The sequence below is a fragment of the Taudactylus pleione genome, unplaced genomic scaffold (assembly GCF_031769625.1).
Source record: "Taudactylus pleione unplaced genomic scaffold, aTauple2 ptg000007l, whole genome shotgun sequence".
Classification (NCBI taxonomy): domain Eukaryota; kingdom Metazoa; phylum Chordata; class Amphibia; order Anura; family Myobatrachidae; genus Taudactylus; species Taudactylus pleione.
In genome coordinates this window covers 16,265,411-16,283,891 of record NW_028284410.1, presented here as the reverse complement: position 1 = coordinate 16,283,891, position 18,481 = coordinate 16,265,411, and the positions used below count along the sequence as shown (strand labels likewise).

The 18,481-nt window shown below is 48.3% G+C and overlaps 1 protein-coding gene and 1 long non-coding RNA gene across 3 annotated transcripts in view; one reads left to right on the top strand and one right to left on the bottom strand.

The window, feature by feature from the left end:
• LOC148542923 (uncharacterized) overlaps window positions 1–18,481 on the top strand; it is a 231,071-nt gene that overhangs the window by 79,528 nt on the left and 133,062 nt on the right. The window lies entirely within an intron of this gene.
• INPP5B (inositol polyphosphate-5-phosphatase B) overlaps window positions 1–18,481 on the bottom strand; it is a 179,305-nt gene that overhangs the window by 58,074 nt on the left and 102,750 nt on the right. For both annotated transcript variants that reach the window (XM_088462293.1, XM_088462292.1), the window contains 2 exons: window positions 16,031–16,147; window positions 371–558 (listed from right to left, as the gene is read on the bottom strand). In XM_088462293.1, coding sequence (XP_088318419.1) covers window positions 371–558; window positions 16,031–16,147 — 305 coding nt within the window. The remainder of the gene's footprint in view (window positions 1–370; window positions 559–16,030; window positions 16,148–18,481) is intronic.

Genomic DNA, 18,481 nt, shown 5'->3' with positions numbered 1-18,481 from the left:
CCCTAGTGTGTATGTGTGTGAGCATGCAGTAGGGAATATAGATTGTAAGCTCCTCTGGGGCAGGGACTGATGTGAATGGCCAACTATTCTCTGTAAAGCGCTGCGGAATATGTGTGCGCTTTATAAATAACTGGTAATAAATAAATAAATTATGACTCAGAGTTAATTGATACCATAACTTTCCAAAACTATATATTTGTAGAAAAGAGAAAATAGGTTCAAGCACAAACTGGGGTAAACTGTTTATTTTGCTATAATCCTTCTATTATCATAAATTATTAATTCATCATAGCAAAACACAAAGTAGTAATGGTATACTTTCCTACTTAAAAAATTGTCTACGCCATGTCAGGCTGCAGTGGACACATACTCATGCTTGTGAATTGGTAGAGGTGGAAGCGTTGGGTCCACCTGTGGAAACTGCATCCTGGAACAGATGTCTTTGAAGTCCTGGTTCCTCCTCTCAAATTCTTCAATGTGAGCAGCCAGATGGGAGTTGACAACACAAACATTAGTGTTATGGAACCGGAAACGCACTGCCACACCTCCTTTGTTACCCTGCAAGATCATTACATGTCACCTTATAGTACAGTTAGGAGAAAAACATGGAAAATACCAACAGTACAGTGGACCTGATTCAAAGATGTACGCTATTCCGACAATTACGCAACTGAGTGATTATTAGTTGATTGCGCATGCATCAGTGTCTCACTGCTCATGCACCAAGGTACCTTTGTGATGCTGCTCGCAGAGAGGATTTAGTTGCAAGTAATTGACAGACTATTTGGGGGAGGTAACGGTGAGTAGCAGCAAAAAAACGAAGGCATGTCCCACCCCTTTTTTGGGGAATGTTGATCCAGTACGCAGATAAAGTGGTTCTGAAGGCTCAGTTCAGTTGGACATTCTGCTGGCCAGGGGAGGATTGGGAAAGAAAGTGGCCCTGAAAAAATTCTCATTCAAATTCAAACTGTAAAAGCCCCAACACAAACATAAGTGCTGCTGGCAAACAGCCAATTTGGCAGCCATACAATACAGAGAGCATTTTTGTGCCTGCCATACATCACAAACAGCATCCTAGTCAAGAGCTTAGCTATAGTAAGTGCGGTGAGTGGGGCTGCTACAGGGCCCAGGCCGCCTCTGGGGCCCGACCCTCTCCCTGCACTGAGTTACACTGCAATCTCCTGAGCCCCGGCTTTTCTATTCTCACCAGAGTGCTGCTGCAGCACATTTGGGCCCAGAGCTGATCTATGCTACAGCCATCTTTAACATATGCCTGAATGCATTGTGATGTCACAATGCGGGTCACAGCCCTACATAAAGGATGTCGAGCTACTGGCAGCCATTTTGTGGTGACATTCTGTCCTACATTGATACTCTCTGAGTAGCTCCTGCTTTATTTAGGCGGCTTTGGATAACGACTACTGATATGAATTTTGGATTATATCTTTCAATAAGGTCCTGAACAGCAACATCTTCAGAAAAAGAATCTGAATCAGGTAAGGACTCTAACAAACTTTGGCCTGTCACCCTTATTCCTTCAGACACCTCCCTTCATTGTATCTGCAGTTTTTAATTTAGAAATAATGGATAAAGCAAATTATTCATCTGATATGACCAATACAACAAAATATGTAATAGTGCTGTGACTATTTAGCCAAAGAAAACCGGCATTATCACCCCCGAACTTAGCAGGGCATGAATGGTCTACTAGAGGACAAGGGACTAGATAAAATCTGATAGGGGAGTTGTGCACACAACCTTCTGGGGAGTAACCCCTTAGAAAGGCGTCACGTAAGAATCCCCAGTTTGGGGGGGGAGGGAGATTTCCCACCTAACGCACTAGTACCTAACGAGGATAAAAAGACACTAAACGTAAAACCGGTGACCAGCCACACAGCCCATATGAAGCCAGGTGCGTCAGGGCGGGCGCCCTGTGGACCCTATGGACTTCGTAGAAACAGAGATAACAAAGGTAAGTTCTTACCATATCTCTTGTTTTCTACTTCAGGGTCCATAGGGGGTCCACAGGGTTGACCTTGGGGATGTCTCAAAGCAGTTCAACTAAGGGCGGGGATGCTCCTGTGCTGAAAGGAGTACCCGGCGCCCGAAGGATGCATCCTGAGAGGCGAAGGTGTCAAACGCATAGAACCTCAAAAACGTTTCAATGGAAGACCAAGTGGCCGCCTTACACAGCTGAACAGTGGAGGCGCCACGTCTAGCAGCCCAAGAGGGACCCACAGAACGAGTGGAATGAGCCTTAACAGAGGCTGGCACAGGTAAACCCTCCTGTGCATAAGCCTCACAAATAACTGAACGAAGCCAACGGGCTAACGTCTGCTTGTTGGCAGGCCAACCCCTCTTGTGAAAACCGAAGAGGACAAACAAAGAATCCGACTTCCTAACCGAAGCAGTCCGGTCCACGTAGATTCTAAGTGCCCGGACTACATCTAAGGAAGCCTCACCAGCGGAAAGATCAGGTGACTGAAAAGCTGGCACGACAAGCTCCTGATTAATGTGGAACTTGGAAACCACTTTGGGCAAAAACTCAGGACGAGTGCGGAGCACCGCTCTGTCCTGGTGAAAAATCAGAAAAGGGGAGCGACAGGAAAGTGCCCCCAACTCTGACACCCTCCTGGCAGAAGCAATTGCCAGGAGAAAACGGTCTTGAACGTCAGCCACTTGAGCTCCACCGACTCAAGAGGCTCAAACGGAGGACCCTGCAGGACCCGCAGAACCACCGCCAAGTCCCAAGGAGCCACAGGAGGCACAAAGGGAGGCTGGATCCTGAGAACACCTTGGAAAAAGGTGTGAACATCCGGCAGTATTGCAATCCGCCGTTGAAACCACACGGACAAGGCGGACACATGAACCTTCAGAGATGCAAGGCGTAAGCCGAGGTCCAATCCTGATTGAAGAAATTCCAAGATCCTAGAAACTCGGAACACCTGAGGATCATAATGTCTGGACTCACACCACTGAAAGTAAGTGTGCCACACCCTGTGATAAATCCGTGCTGAAGCAGGCTTGCGTGCCCTGAGCATGGTACCAATAACCGAGCCACGCCGTCAAAGACAGCCGACCCAGATCCGGGTAAAGGCAGGGCCCTTGAGACAACAGGTCCCGACGCTGAGGAAGAAGGTACGGAGCGTCAATGGAGAGACACCTCAGATCGGAGTACCAAGGACGTCTGGGCCACGCCGGAGCCACCAGCACGAGCGTGCCGCCGTCCTGCTTGAACTTCCGCAGAACCCGAGGAAGTAAGGATATCGGAGGAAACACATACGCCAGGTGAAACGTCCATTTCACCGACAGCGCGTCTACCAGACTGGCGCCTGCGTCTCTTGTCCTTGACCCGTAAACGGGCAACTTGTGATTGTGACGGGAGGCCATCAAGTCCAGCTACGGCAGCCCCCACCTGTCCACGAGTAGCTGAAACACCTCTGGGTGAAGCGACCATTCCCCGGGATGCACGTCGTGACGGCTGAGGAAGTCCGCCTCCCAATTGAGGACTCCGGGAATGAAGACTGCCGAGATCGCTGGAATGTGACACTCCGCCCAAGCAAGGATGCGAGACACCTCCGACATCGCTGCCCGACTGCGAGTTCCTCCTTGGTGGTTGATATACGCCACCGTGGTGGCGTTGTCGGACTGCACCTGAACCGCCCTTCCGTGAAGAGCGGGACCGGATGACTGCAGGGCCTGGTATACTGCCCGCAGTTCCAGAATGTTGATGGGAAGAAGAGCTTCTTCCGCAGACCAACGACCCTGAAGTGTCAACGAGCCGGTCACTGCCCCCCAACCCCGAAGACTGGCATCCGTAGTGAGCAGGACCCAGTCCGGGATCCAAAAGGGGCGCCCCTCGACCAGATGAGCTGTTTGAAGCCACCAAGCCAAAGACTGCCGAACCTCCGGGGACAACACCAGCAACTGAGAGCGGATCCGATGAGGTAACCCGTTCCATTCCGATAGAATCAGCCCCTGCAGGGGCCGGGAATGGAACTGGGCAAATTCCACCATGTCGAATGTTGACACCATGGAGCCCAGAACTCTCATAGCCGAATGGACCGACAGGCGGCAACTGCTCAGGCAACTGTGTATCCTCAGCTGCAGGGAGGAGACCTTCTCCGGGGTCAGGAAGATCCTTTGCTGACGAGAATCCAGCAGGGCTCCCAAATGAACCACCCGCTGAGATGGAATCAGGGAGGACTTTTTCCAATTTATCAGCCACCCGTGCGCTTGCAGGCAAGCGATCGTCAGGTGGAGATGTTGAAGCAGTACCTCCGGGGAGCTTGCCAGCAACAGGAGGTCGTCCAGATACGGCAGCAGCCGTACATTCTGGTTCCGAAGATGTGCGGCCATGACCGCCATAATCTTCGTGAACACCCTCGGTGCCGTGGAGAGACCAAAGGGTAGCGCCCGGAACTGATAATGGTGTTGAAGGATAGCGAACCTCAGATACCGCTGGTGCGAAGGTGCTATCGGAACATGGAGGTAGGCATCCCGGTTCCATCGACAGAATGATGGAACGTAACGTTTCCATCCTGAACTTGGGAACCCTGAGGAATCTGTTCAGAGACTTCAAGTTGAGGATAGGGCGATGAGAACCATTGGGTTTTCCGCACCAGAAACAGAGAAGAATAGTACCCCGTCCCTCGTTGTAATTGAGGAACGGGAACAATGACCCCTGCTGTCAGCAAGGACTCTATAGCTTCCTGAATCTGTAAGGACTTGGTAGTATCCTGAGAAGGACTCGTGCAGAAAAACTGGTGGGGCGGTCTGTGCCGAAAAGACAGGGCGTACCCCTGGGAGACCACTTCTCGAACCCAGGCATCCGTGGTGGTATTGTGCCAGCACTGGGCGAATAGAAGAAGTCGGCGTCCCACTCTGGGGTCCCCCAGAGGGAGGCCCGTCCCATCAGGCAGAAGGTTTATCTTCCTGCTTGGAAGAAGGGCGCCTGGCACTCCAGGCCTGTTTCTTGGGCTTAGAAGCGGCCTTGGTCGTCGACTGCCTCGGGAAGGACTGACCTTTGGCCTTGCCCTGAACCCGAAAGGACCGAAAAGCAGAGCTCCGAACCTTGGTAGGTGCAGAAGCCGAAGGGAGGAAGGCTGATTTAGATTTAGCCAGAGTGTCCACAATTTTGTCCAAGTCTGGACCAAAAAGCAACTCCCCATTAAAAGGTAAGGCCTCCAGCCCCTGTTTGGAGTCAGCGTCAGCTCTCCAAGACCTCAGCCACAAGGACCGACGCGCCGACACAGCTGCAGCCGACACCCGAGAGGTCAGCAGGCTTGCATCTAACGATGCTTCCCCAATGTAGGAAGCCGCATCCCTCATTTGACCTATCAACGCTCTCTGGATCTCCGGAGCATCTTCCGGAAAGGTATCCTCCAAAGCATTGGCCTAGCTCTCGATGGCCTTAGCCACCCAAGAGATGGCCATGGACGGACGGGCAACTGCCCCCGAGAGAGAGTAGATAGACTTCAAACAAGTCTCCACCTTCCTGTCCGTGGGATCTTTCAGGGAGGAGATTGACGGCAAAGGCAGCGTAGCGCTTTTAATTAAGCGGGTAACGTGGGAATCCACCGCGGGAGGAGTTTCCCACTTCCTGCAATGAGCCTCCGGAAACGGATAGTTCGAAGCCAAACGCTTCTGCGGTTGGAACCTCTTGCTGGGCAACTGCCAGGCCCCTGCCATATGATCCGTCAAGTGATCGGACAGGGGAAAAACAGTCGAAGCTACTTTGGCCTTTTTAAAATTTGGGTACTTTGACCTGGGGGCCGGCACATCCTCCTCAATGTGAAGGATGGCCCGCACCGCCCTAACCAATGCCGGCACATTAATGGAAGACTTAGCCTCCACCTCCTGGGCCCCGGCATCCGAGTCAGAGTCTTCATGGATCTCCCCGTCATCCGAAGACACGTCCGTGTCCGTGAACTGAGCCGCCAGTGAAGCCGGAACGGAACGCTTGGACACCCGAGGGGGCAAATCACTGTGCAACATAGATTGAAAAGCCGATGACGAAGCCGCCAGGCTCTGAACAGAGCTGGAGAGGACGTCCACCCAAGGCGGGGGTACTGCCTGAGGATAGCCCTGAAAAGGTACCATCGACTGCTGCGGCACCGTGGGGGATTGCACGTAGACCGGCAAACCCGCATAAGGACCCACAGTCTGAGACCCGGGAGGAGACTGTACCAGACGCGTCACACCCAGGGAACGGGGGATGGTAGGCTGGGGCAATGCCCTAGAAGGGGCCGCAGTCGGAACCGCAAGTCGGTCCCCGATCGACGCCAGCACTTGCGTAAACATCGCCCATGGAGGATCCTGCGCCACCAGGGTTTAGAAGGTCCAGGTACCAACTTGCACCGCCCACACAGACCGTCCTGAGACAAATCCGCCCCATCAACTCCTGCCGAACAGCGTCAGCAGGAAACCAACACAGGAGCCACGGAGCGCTCATTCTCCTCATCAGACATGACACAAACTTTTTTGCAATAAAAGTGTCTCACCGAAACGAGGTAAGGCGTATAACACCCACGCACTCCCAAGTATGCAACACAAACAGCCCACAATCTGGTACTGAGTAGCACACCGCTGTATGTGATGGACCTCACAAATACGTAGATCTATATAAGTGAGGTACACAGAAAGAACACCCCTCCCCCACGCACCTGCGGGCCGTAGGAGAAGGAAAGGGATAGGTAAAACGCTGACAGTAAGTAGAAAAAGCACAGACAGCAGCACTAGCAATAGTCACATACCATGCAGGAAGATATACTCACTGCACCTTCAGCTACAATCAACCTCCCAGATTCAGTGTCTGGGAGGGCTATAGCGCTGCGAACACTGTCCTGATCAGGGAAGAGGTACGCAGGGGGACCAGTCCACTGGAAGCCTGCCTGGGAACTCTGCATTGCTGCCTGGGAAGATAGCCGCCGGAGAGCTCGGAGGAGGAGTGGCCGAGAGAGCACAGCCCAGCGACGCCAGCACGCTTGAGAGAAGTCGCGCTGGGCTGAGGGGAGGAGCCGCTCAAGCAGGGAAGGCTGCCTCCCCTGCTAGTATGGAACCCCAGGGACGCCGTTCCCTGCCGGCCTTACACCCTGGTGGTCCAGCGGACACGCGGGGTAATCCACAGAGGGGGGAGCCCGCCGCCGCTACTAGCGCCGCCGGTCTGTCCCCAGAGACCGGCGGCATAAAGACTGCATACACTTCCCCCGCGCGCAGCGCTGATAGCGCTGCACGCGGCTTACCTGGCCCCTTGAGTCCGGCAGCAGTCTGTGGGAGGTCCCAGAGCCACGCTAGCACTGACTCCGGGGTCCCGCTGCGATCCCCGGATCAGTACCGGCGTTGCAGCGCCAGCGGGGCTTGTTGGAGCGGCAGCATGGACGTCCAGATGGACAGTCTTATGCTGCCGCTCTGAAGATAGTAAAAAAAATAAAATAATAAAATCTTCTTTTAAAAAAAAAATTAAAACAAAGCTTAGGGGCTGCTTATGCAGCCCCACTGCTCCAGGGTGACCCGACTCCGGCCGGGCACCAGCTAAAACTGAGGTGCTGTGGCTCGGGGGCGGGGTATAGAGGAGGACGGACCCAAGTGCATCCTGGGAGCAGAAAAGCTTTAACTGCGTGGTGCCCGTGGATCCAGATCCAGCTATACCCCAAGGTCAACCCTGTGGACCCCCTATGGACCCTGAAGTAGAAATAGCAGTCACATTGATAGGATATAAGTGCAATGCATACAAATATACTTTTTTCACTGAATCAACTTATACAAGCAAAAAAGTTAGTAGGATTCAATATGAGAGAGAGAGAGAGAGATCAACTGCAGCTGGGGAAGGGGAGGTTACGGTTAGGCACCCCCAGGAGGAGGTTAGAGTTAGGGAACGCTGGCCTCCCAGCAACAGAATGCGTCTGAAGCCTTTCCCCGTCGCCAGGTGATATGGCCCCGGTGGCCTAGTTTGGGAGCGAATAGAACCGAGCCCTCACTGCAGCAGCTTCCAACATCTCCCTGCTGGAAGTAAGGACAGCCTCGCTCTTACCTGACTTCCCCATGACCTATGGTTGCAGTCCAGGCCGCGGCATCATGGCTCGCAAGCTACACCGCAACCCTGCCGAAATCACACAGGTTAGTGGTGTTGATGCGCCGGCTGGGGCATCTTAATAAGACGCCCTGCTGCTAAACTCATTACAAAAAAAAAAAGACACATAAAACTTGGGACTGCCTATTCTAATGGTGCATCTCTTGCCGCCCCAAACAAAACAACTGAGAACCTGTGGCCGGAGGTGTGGTATATATGGGGGAGGACCCAGAGCATCCTAGGACCGGAAAATGTTGACTGTTTGGTGCCTGGCTTCCTCCAAACTACATAGTCCCAAGGTAGAAGTAAGACTGATTCCCATGATCACCATTCATTACTGACAGCACCCCAGTGACTGCTATAATGTACAGACAGCATTCCATTGAATGTCAACAGTACATTATAATGTACAGGCTTGGACTGGGCCACCAGAGATTCAGTGAAAAACCCGGTGGGCCCCATTGATTTGTAGCCTTGCCCTCTATCGCGAGCACTATTGGTATAGCAGTGCAGCTGCTTACCGGGCAGTCATCAAGGCTGTGACTGACCCAGCCGGCAGCTACACACAGAGAGGACCGGGGCGCAGTGCTCAGAGTGCAGTCAGACTTAGCACTGCAGTGCACTTCTAGGTAATAAAGGGTCAGAAGAACATGCGCTGAGCTCTGATTGGAGGAGCTCAGCATATGCTCCTCTAAATCCGCATATCAACTAGACGATATAATGAACGATTGAACAATAACAATATCGTTATTGTTCAATCATTCATTATATCATCCAGTGGATATGCCGTCAACGACTAGGGATGCGCGGTCCCGCTTGTCGTTGACGACGACGTTCATCGCCCCAACCAGCATCCCAACCTGACGATATCGGGGATGAGGGAGGATGCCGGCACTGAACGATATTGTGAATTATATTGTTCAGTGTGTGTGCTCAATGTCGTTAAGGACATTGAGCATACCACTGCCCGGGACACACTCCTCGATATTGCTCATGGAGTGAATCACATAGTGGATATGTGGCATTACCCGGATATTAGCAGCAGCACAGCCTCATGGGTGTGACTCATTGTGAGGTTGTGACTGCTGCCGTGATTGCTGATCTGTTAACTACCTGAGAAAACTTCTGGTAAGTACAGTGCCTGGATACTACAGGCGGCATAATGTGTGGGCACTACAGTGTAGCATAATGTGTGGGCCCTACAGGTGGCATAATGTGTGGGCACTACAATGTAGCATAATGTGTGGGCAATACAGTGTAGCATAATGTGGATGGCACTACAGGCGGTAACATTTCTGAACACTACAGTGTAGCATAATGTGTGGCCACTGCAGGTGGCAAAATGTGGAGGGCATTACAGTGTGGCAGTGTGGGCACTACAGTGGTATAATGTGTGGGCACTACAGTGGTATAATGTGTGTGTACTACAGGTGGCATAATGTGTGGGGAACTACAGTGTGGTATAATGTGGGGGGTACTATAGTGTGGCATAATGTGTGGGTACTACATTGTGGCATAATGTGTGGGCACTACACTGACTTAATGTGTGGGCTCTACAGTGTGGCATATTGTGGGGGACACTACAGCACGGCATAATGTGGGGGGCACTACAGTGCAGCATAATGTTGGGGGCACTATAGCACAGCATAATGTGGGGGGCACTATAGCACAGCATAATGTGGGGGGCACTACAGCACAGCATAATGTGAGGGGCACTACAGCACAGCATAATGTGGGGGCACTACAGCACAGCATCATGTGGGGGGGCACTACAGTGTGGCATAATGTGGGGGGCACTACAGTGTGGTATAATGTGGGGGGGACTACAGTATAATGTGTGGGGCACTATAGTGTGGCAAATGCATTATAGTATGGCATAATATGTGGGGCACTATAGTGTGGTATAATGTAAATGCACTACACTGTGGCATAATATGTGGGGCACTACAGTGTGGCATAATGTTAGCACATGGTCTCATTTATCCACAAGTGACCAGCATTACAAGGGTTAATGGCTGGCACACCACTACCTCTCTGACTCCTCCATGTTTAATACTACCTCACTGACCCATCCATACTCACCACTACCTATACCTTGCATTATTCCCTTTACCCTATCTATCTGCTGTTTGTACTATCCCCCTGGCCCTTCGATACCAAACACTACACTGGCTACATGACTCCTCCACACCCACCTCAACCTCCCTTGCCCACATAACTGACTGCCTTGCACAGAAGTAGATCACAGACCTCTCCCACATACACACACACATATATATATATATATATATATATATATATTGTGGTGAGAATTGCCCACATTCCTGTGGGATCAGCTCCCTCCAAGGGAGGCTGGAGCGAAGCCTGTGGATTCTGCATTAGCAGTGGAGGTGTGGCATTTCAGATTTTCACAGTTACACAGACCCAGCTGGAATAATCACTGGAGCACAGGAAGAGTTTAAAACTCTTAAGATGGCCACACACTAGACCAACTTTCATCCAACCATCCAACTAGTTGGCTGGTTGGAATGAAAATCTGGTAACGTATGGGAGTAAATGGTGATCAGCAATTTGCTCCTAAATGCCAGAAAACAGATGAAAATGGTCGTCAGACAAGTTTGTTAAATGTTTGATCTAAACAATTTGTTCAAACAACAGTTTTTGTACATTTTCTGGTGTTTGGGAGCAAATTGCTGATTGTCATTTGCTTTCATACCTGACCAGATTTTCATTCCAACCAATCAACTAGTTGGCTGATTGGATAGATAATCTTTAGATGTGTGGCCAGCTTCAGACACCTGTTGCTCCTTGCCCTGATGCTGACTAGCGGCCAGATAGTAGCTGTAGTGCCAGGGTCCAAGGGCTCTACTGGGAGAGCATGGCCAATTGCTGACGAGGAGTGCTGGGAACTTTTATGTTTATTTGCTTATTTTCTATTATGTGTCTGAGTGTGTCCAGGCCTATGCTCACGTATATGCTAAGGTGCAGTGTTTGCTGCCATTAAAAGCCACTGCTTTACCAAGTAAGTGCCTGTCTGGAGTCCTCATTTTTTATACCCCTTGTTACAATATACCCTCCAGTGACTGGCCACGCCCCTTTGTGGGCCTCTATTTTTGCGTTCCCCTGTGGGTCCTTCACGCTCCAGTCCGCCCTGATAATGTACATTGCAGCCCAGACTTGTAGCTTGATCACATTTGGATGACAAAGCTCATGGAACAGCACCATGCTTGAATGTCTGTGGGCTATGGAAATTGTGACCATATTACATACATCTACCAGTGAAGCCTACGACCAATCTGCCCTGCTGTTTAGGTGTGCAGTTATTCTAGTCTACATCAGTATTTTAAATAATTGCTTCCTATAGTTTAGTAAAATTAGCCAGTATTTTGGTTTAAGTTATTATATAGAGATATGTTTTCTCATAACCTGCCACTAGTTACAGTTAGTATTCTGCAGACTAGAGTATTAGAATGCCAAAGTAAGTATCCCTGAGTTGGTTGAATCACAATTGTATTTTGATTGCTGGCAATCTAAATAGTAATGTTTCTGTTAGTTTGATAAATGGAAATTCATATGTAATATTTCCCTCACCCCATTTATGAGAGAGGAGGAGTCAATTAACTATTGAGGAGGCGAGGTCTTGTTGGCTGGGACCCACTCTATTATTGCCCAGAGGTGAAACCTCTAGTTGGTTGGTAACCGAGTAGAGATGGCTTTCCTCTCTGTGAGGGAGTTTCCCAACTGCTGGACTTGGGGCGGTTGTTCTCCTCCTGTCAGTAGGGCCAGATTAACGATGGGGTGAATAGAGCTACAGCTACAGGCATCCAGATGAGAATAGGCCTATCATCATGGTAGCGTGGTGATGACCAGCTGCATCAAATAGTCGGCCTTAAATATTAACTATTAAAATGGTATTTCTATTTTTTCTCACAAAATTTAGCAATTTTTCTATTTTTATGTATTTAGGGAGACAGTGGTGCTGAGAGTGTAGGGGTGGCCACACCCACATGGCACTGGTAACAGATTCTCCCCTTCTCAATATTGGCCATTGAACATTTACAGCCTCAGGCCCATGTAGCCCTTAATGCAGCCTTGCCTGTCAGCCATGGTTAGGAGAAGCAAGGTTGTTTTGGCAGCTTATCTTCAACGGGTGTTGGGCAAGTGGTGGAACTTCAGCTGGGGTGCCCGGAAGAGGCAGAGACATTTGCACAGTACCCAGTAAGTGCAGACTGTGTTATGAAGCCTCTTTGAATGGCTGCACACAGGGGAGTTACACCACTGGGCGGCGTAAGAATATTTTTTACAGTATGTACAAAATAAAAACACAAAGCAGCACACTTGGAATGGAATTACTGGTGAAGCTATGGCCAATACACCCATGCCCTCAGCAATGAGTGTACAGAGCCCTAACCTCAGTTTAGTTATTCCCTCAGCAGTGAGTGCTTATGGGGCTGTCCTCAGTGTAGGTGCCCCCTCAGCAGTGAGTGCACTAGGTTATATGTGCAGTGTAGGTAGCCCCTCAGCAGTTAGTGTCCAGTGTGCTGGCCCAAGTGTAGGTACCTCTTCAGCAGTAAGTGCCCAAGTGACTGGCCCCAGTGTAGGTACCCCTTTAGCAGTGAGTGTCCAGATGGATGAATGCAGTGTAAGTACCCCCTCAGCAGTGAGTGCCCAGGAGGCTGGCCCCAGTATAGGTACCCTAACAATAAATGCCCAGGTGACTGACCCCAGTATAGGTACCTCCTCAGCAGTGAGTGCCCATGGGGCTGTTTCCAGCTGTGCTAACAACAAGAGTCACAACTTGTGCACCCGTGTTTGCAGACACTACAGGAGTTGAATTACCAGGAGTAGAGGGAACCCAGCTCCAGAGGTGCATCAAAGTTTTACCAAGTCCTGTAAGGGCAGAGAGGAGAACACTGCCAGCCTATACCCTACCATACTTTCTAGGGGGGTTGGGTACGGGTTGCCGGCGGTCAGAATCCTGACACCGGCATCCTGACTAAGTTACCATCCCGATGGCTGTAGGTAAGAATCCTAACCTAAACCCTAACCCTCCCTCCCCGATGCCTAAACCTACCTTCGGGATTCTGGCGGTTGGAATGCCGGCGCAAGTATTCCGATAAGTGTCGGGATTCAGGCGTCAGCATTCTGACTGCCGGAATCCCTGCTGTCGGGATATTGAATGCATCCCCTTCCAGGGACATGTAATACAATGCAATGAAAGATACTGTAGCACCCACAGATAACCAGGTGGGTAAACACCCTGTATCCCCCCAAACAGCAGCCCCCCTCCCCCAGGTGCATGCACACCCCGTAATTCCACAGAGGCACTCACCCAGCGGCAAGAGATGCTTAGTGTCCACTGCTGGTTAACTCATGCTTGGTGATGAATGGGAAGATTGTCTCGGTCAGCCGTCAATTGTGTTAGTGTGTGTGTGACCCTGGCTTTGAGACGCTGCCTGTGCCACTCACCTCACATCCCTATTTTCCAGTACCTGATGCCAGCAGCGGGGAGTCAAGGGAGGGTGAGTAGAGGATCAGGAAGGTGTGAGCTGATCTATGAAGCACAGTCATAGGTGGCTGGTCCCTGGGGAGGGGTTAACCACCATGAACAAATCATGTTGGCTTCAGCCATTAATATGCCATGGCCGACTCCAACAGGTGGGTCAAGTCACATATTTAAAAAAAAAAAAAGAATAAATTGTTTTCACTGGCCCCAAAACAGTCCGGCCCGCCAGGAAAACTCCCGGTGAGGTCTATGGCCAATGTGCCCAGGTGTGTGACCATAGGGTTACTCAGATTGTTATCGAATGGTCTGGGACGGTGGCTGCGTATTTGTATGCACTTGCTTGGATCTGCGACACTGCCGGTGGACGATTCAACACATTTCAAGCCAGATACGTCAGCATATTTTCGCACAGAAGCTGTATATGGGATCACAGCTGTGAATGCATTAGCATATATATCCGAATCAGGCCCAATGTACTGGTCAAATTATTTTGAACATGTCAGAATATTAGATTGTTATGGTAAAGCAATAACATATGAATAATACATCCCTAAAATATGCAGTATATCCAACAAATCAATTTTCAAAAAGATTGCATCATGAACCTCATAAATTGTTTCAGAATTAAAATTACTACAGAACATATAGGATTAGCTCCTGTAAAGGAAAAGTCTTTTGTTACATACCTGTTCAAGACTTGGTATAATCTTTACAGAGAATACAGTACAATACTTTATATTTATCTGACGTTTTTGCTATGGTGAAATTAAAGCACTGCTGAAACATACAGAGTTTTTTCAGGAGACTGGGGTTTTCCTATGCAAGGGACTTGAGAAATACCTGACATTACTAAACTGGTACTGCAATGCATTTCTCAAATTGAATCAAATTCTCTCTAGTGGATAGATTTGCCAACGTTTCTAAAAATAAAAAGTTGAATTGTTTCCCATAGCAACCAAACAGGTTCTAGCTATCATTTCTAATGCATTCTAGAAAATGATAAACATAATCCAATTGGTTGCTATGGGTAACACCCCCACTTTGTTGTAGAAGCTTTAGTAAATCTACTACTAGGTCCATCTCATTAAGCCTCATTGGAAATACTTTTATTGATCTGTGGTGACTGTGCTTTGTTCACCCAATGGCGGGAGAATTCAAGTAAAGTAATAGACTGTAGAAACCACAAAATGGCTGGAGGTCACACATCATTAATAACCTCATACAATAGACAATGACAAACATTGACAGTCGCTCTGTTAGTTTGGAAAGAATGAGAAGACTAAGTGAAGTATGTAATGACTGTAATGATGCATAGACACGGTCAGATTTTCTTTCAGATATGAACGATAACGATTGTAAAAATAGTTCAATCGTTCATATCTGAAAGAAAATGTGACATGTGTGACTGCAACGATGAGCGATGCGCCTTCCCGATGGTCAGATAACGATACCTGACATCTGATGTGTTTGCAGTCAGATTTGGACGAATCCATTCATTTTAATACTGCTTGAAATCGTTCAAATCGTTGGTAAAATTGTTCATCTGACAGATCTGACCGAGTGTATGCACCATAAGTTGGAACATAAAAATTATAACTTTCTAAAACATTTTTTATAAATTTTATCTTTGAGAAATGTAATTAATGCTTTCATTATCAACTGTTATGGAAGTATCCAACTGTTCTTACACTTTACAATAGGTAAGAGGGGCAAAAAAAATAGTAATTTGCTCAAAACCCCATTGTGACAGACTGGATTTTCCAGGAGTTCTGATAATTATAGGTCAGTCAGTCAAAGACTGCACAACGATGATGATCAACAACAGTATATAGGATCCTATATAATCCAATTGATGTTCAAATAACCAAATTGTTGGATCTGTGCAAAGACACAGTTGTTCAATGGTCAAGAAAAATGGGAGCTTAGCACCTGCTAAGTAATCTAGGCAAGCTCAGGGAGGACAGAAACCTCCCATGGAGCAGAAGGGCCCATTGTGCCCACCTACCCTACCCTTAAATTTGTTTTTAAATATTACAATGAGGCCCTCACTTGGTCTGACAGGATGCCAAATTTGGAGGTGTAGATTGGGCTGGGTGGGATCCAGGGCCCAGATGTGAGTGCCCAAAATTATCGGGGTAATATAAAGGAAGCTGACCACACTAGCTGTGCTGCCCAGTCACTGGTCTTTCCTTGGGACCAGCCACATGAAATCCTAGCCACCTAACCATATACACACATACATAAAATAGATGTTGTGTATACAATACGTAAGTTTATAGGTGCATTTGCATTTTCATTTGTAGAATTTTGTTCAATCCTTGTCCCTGGTATCAGTTTGTATAGAAAAGGCATTTTTGAGACAGATCAGAGGGGTGGTTAGGGGGACAGATTAATACTAAGCGTTTCATCAGTAGTACAGAAACACCTATGTAATCTCCTAACAAAACACTCACCATCCTTCCCATGATTCCTGTGCCAACAGTTTCTGCTTCTACCTCTGAGACATGAACTGCCAACTCCTTCTTTACATACAGTAGTAGCATTATTCCAACAAGTCTGATCAGTTTAATCTACAAAAAAACAATACAGTACATTTTTAGTCACATAAAACTGTTGCAGGAATTTATTGTTAAACCCCTACATAAATAATTATTTAAAACATACATGTACTCTATGAACACACACATTCTTGCCAGTGTTACTGCCAGTGGCGTAATGTGGGTGGGTCGAGCGGGGCACGTGTACTACACATTAAAACACGCCGCTGTCTGTGTGTTTGTTTTAGCACTGCAGCCAATAAGAGTCAGACACACTCTTATTGGCTGCTGCACCCAGGGCCAGGGCTGGGCTGGAGCTCACTCATGAGCTCTGCCTTCCGGTTCCCATACTGGGTGAAGGGAGAGACAGATGGGAGCAGCGGACAGCAGCGGGCGCAGGAGCAGGGATTCCGGTAAGTCTAATATTGTATGTGTGCGTTTGTGTCTGCGTATTTTATATGTCAAAGGCACTGCTACTGGGGGCGTAGTATAAGGGGCACTATATATTGGGCACTATGGGGGGTACTGCATAAGGGGCACTACTGGGGGCACTATATAACGGGCACTATATATTGTGGACTGCTTTAGAGATATAGCACAAGGGGCACTACTACAGTGGGCATTGCATAATGGGGCACTACTACGGGGGGCATTCAGGTGCATATGGAATGAAAAGGAATGTACCCAGAGTGACGAGAAACGGTGGTGAGTCACTGACACGCCACCATTTTTCAGTGTCCACGCCTCTTGTGGCATGTGGCCATGCCCACTTTTCCGGCGCGCGCACATAGGGGGCTCCATTATTCATCTTACCCTGGGCTCCTAATACCACAGTTACGCCACTGGTTACTGCACTTATGACCCAGATTAACTGGGTGATACAGAACAAACTTTTTTAATTAATACGAAAACAAGCAAACCTCTACTATTTATGAATAATAAAAGAGATTTAGTTGTAGACGACAATCATAGCAAAAGTGATACTTGCAGGCTTTTCCACAGTGAAAAACTTCTAAGGAGGGCAAAAATGTATATGAAGTAGACTACATGATTTTTCACTTTAAGGAGACAATTCATTAAGGTTTGATATGTTACCACAAGCACAAATCAAATTTTACACCTTGCTAACCAACAAAAACAAACCACATAACTCAACACCCAATTTATGCCCCAGCATATGCTGTTATGAGGAGAGCGGAGGAAACTTGGTATATGGACCAGCATTGCCCAGCTCCCCATTTCATATCAGCTGTACTTTCGCCACAGAGCGAGACATGGGCTGGTTTTTTAGACCCCCATGAACTTTGTGCACTTAGGGCCGGATTCAGAGATTTACGCAAAGTTGATAATTTCACAGATGGAGCGATTGTTTGCTAATGCACATGCACAACAGCTGTACTGCTCACGTGCAGTGATTGCATTGTTATTACTCTCGTACATAGGAACCACTCACAGAGTGAGTGACAGGTAGTCAGCATTTGGGGGTGGTAACGGGGGGAGGGTTAAAAAAACATAGGTATGTCGTACCATTTAAACAGCGTTTCATAGGCACGCATAATTTAGCCATTGCAATCGCCTTCTCAGCATGAGAGCTCTCTGCATGTCAGGAGAGCTGCAGTGTTTGCGGCTGGTCAGACTTGACTTACATGCTGCCTGCCCAATCTGCGTCAATGGTTCAGATGTTTCCGCTGTTGCACATCGTCAAACAGATATGAGAAGGCAGCAGTGGGCGTCCCAATGCTCGCCTATGCTTTGGAAGGCATTAGCTTATTTTAGTAACTGTGAACCATGAGGGAATACAGTTGCGATTGCATTAGCGTAAATCTCTGAATCAGGCCCTTAGTGTAGTAAGCACTGGTTCTGCTGCCACCAAAAAAAGACTGAGCAGAGGGAAGGAAGGAAAAGGACCTGTATAAAGCCACCGAAAACAGGCTGGGCACTAGTTCTGATGTATTTCAGTTAATGCCCACAGACAGGCGGACACTTTGAGTAAGACCCTTGGGTCGTGTCAGTGTGACTGATAAGAGACTGCTACCAATAAGGACTTTGTGGAGGACTGCTGACTGCAACTAGTCAGGTGATTTGTACCCTGGCTATTTATTTAACCCTTTATGCTTTGATTAATGAGCCTTTCATTAAAGGCATTGTTTGGGATGCAGTAATTTTTACCTTTGTGATGTAGGATTCTTTATGTGCATCATAAATTGTGTATGGTTTTACACTATGGGATGTTTCCTTTATGGTTTTTCCTGAGGTATTGATGACCTGGTTAAAATATACAGGGTGGAAACAGTTCTTTGGGAGAAAACCAAGAAGTACGTGATTTTTAAATGCGAGTAAGACTACTTCAAATTCTATCGGCTTTCA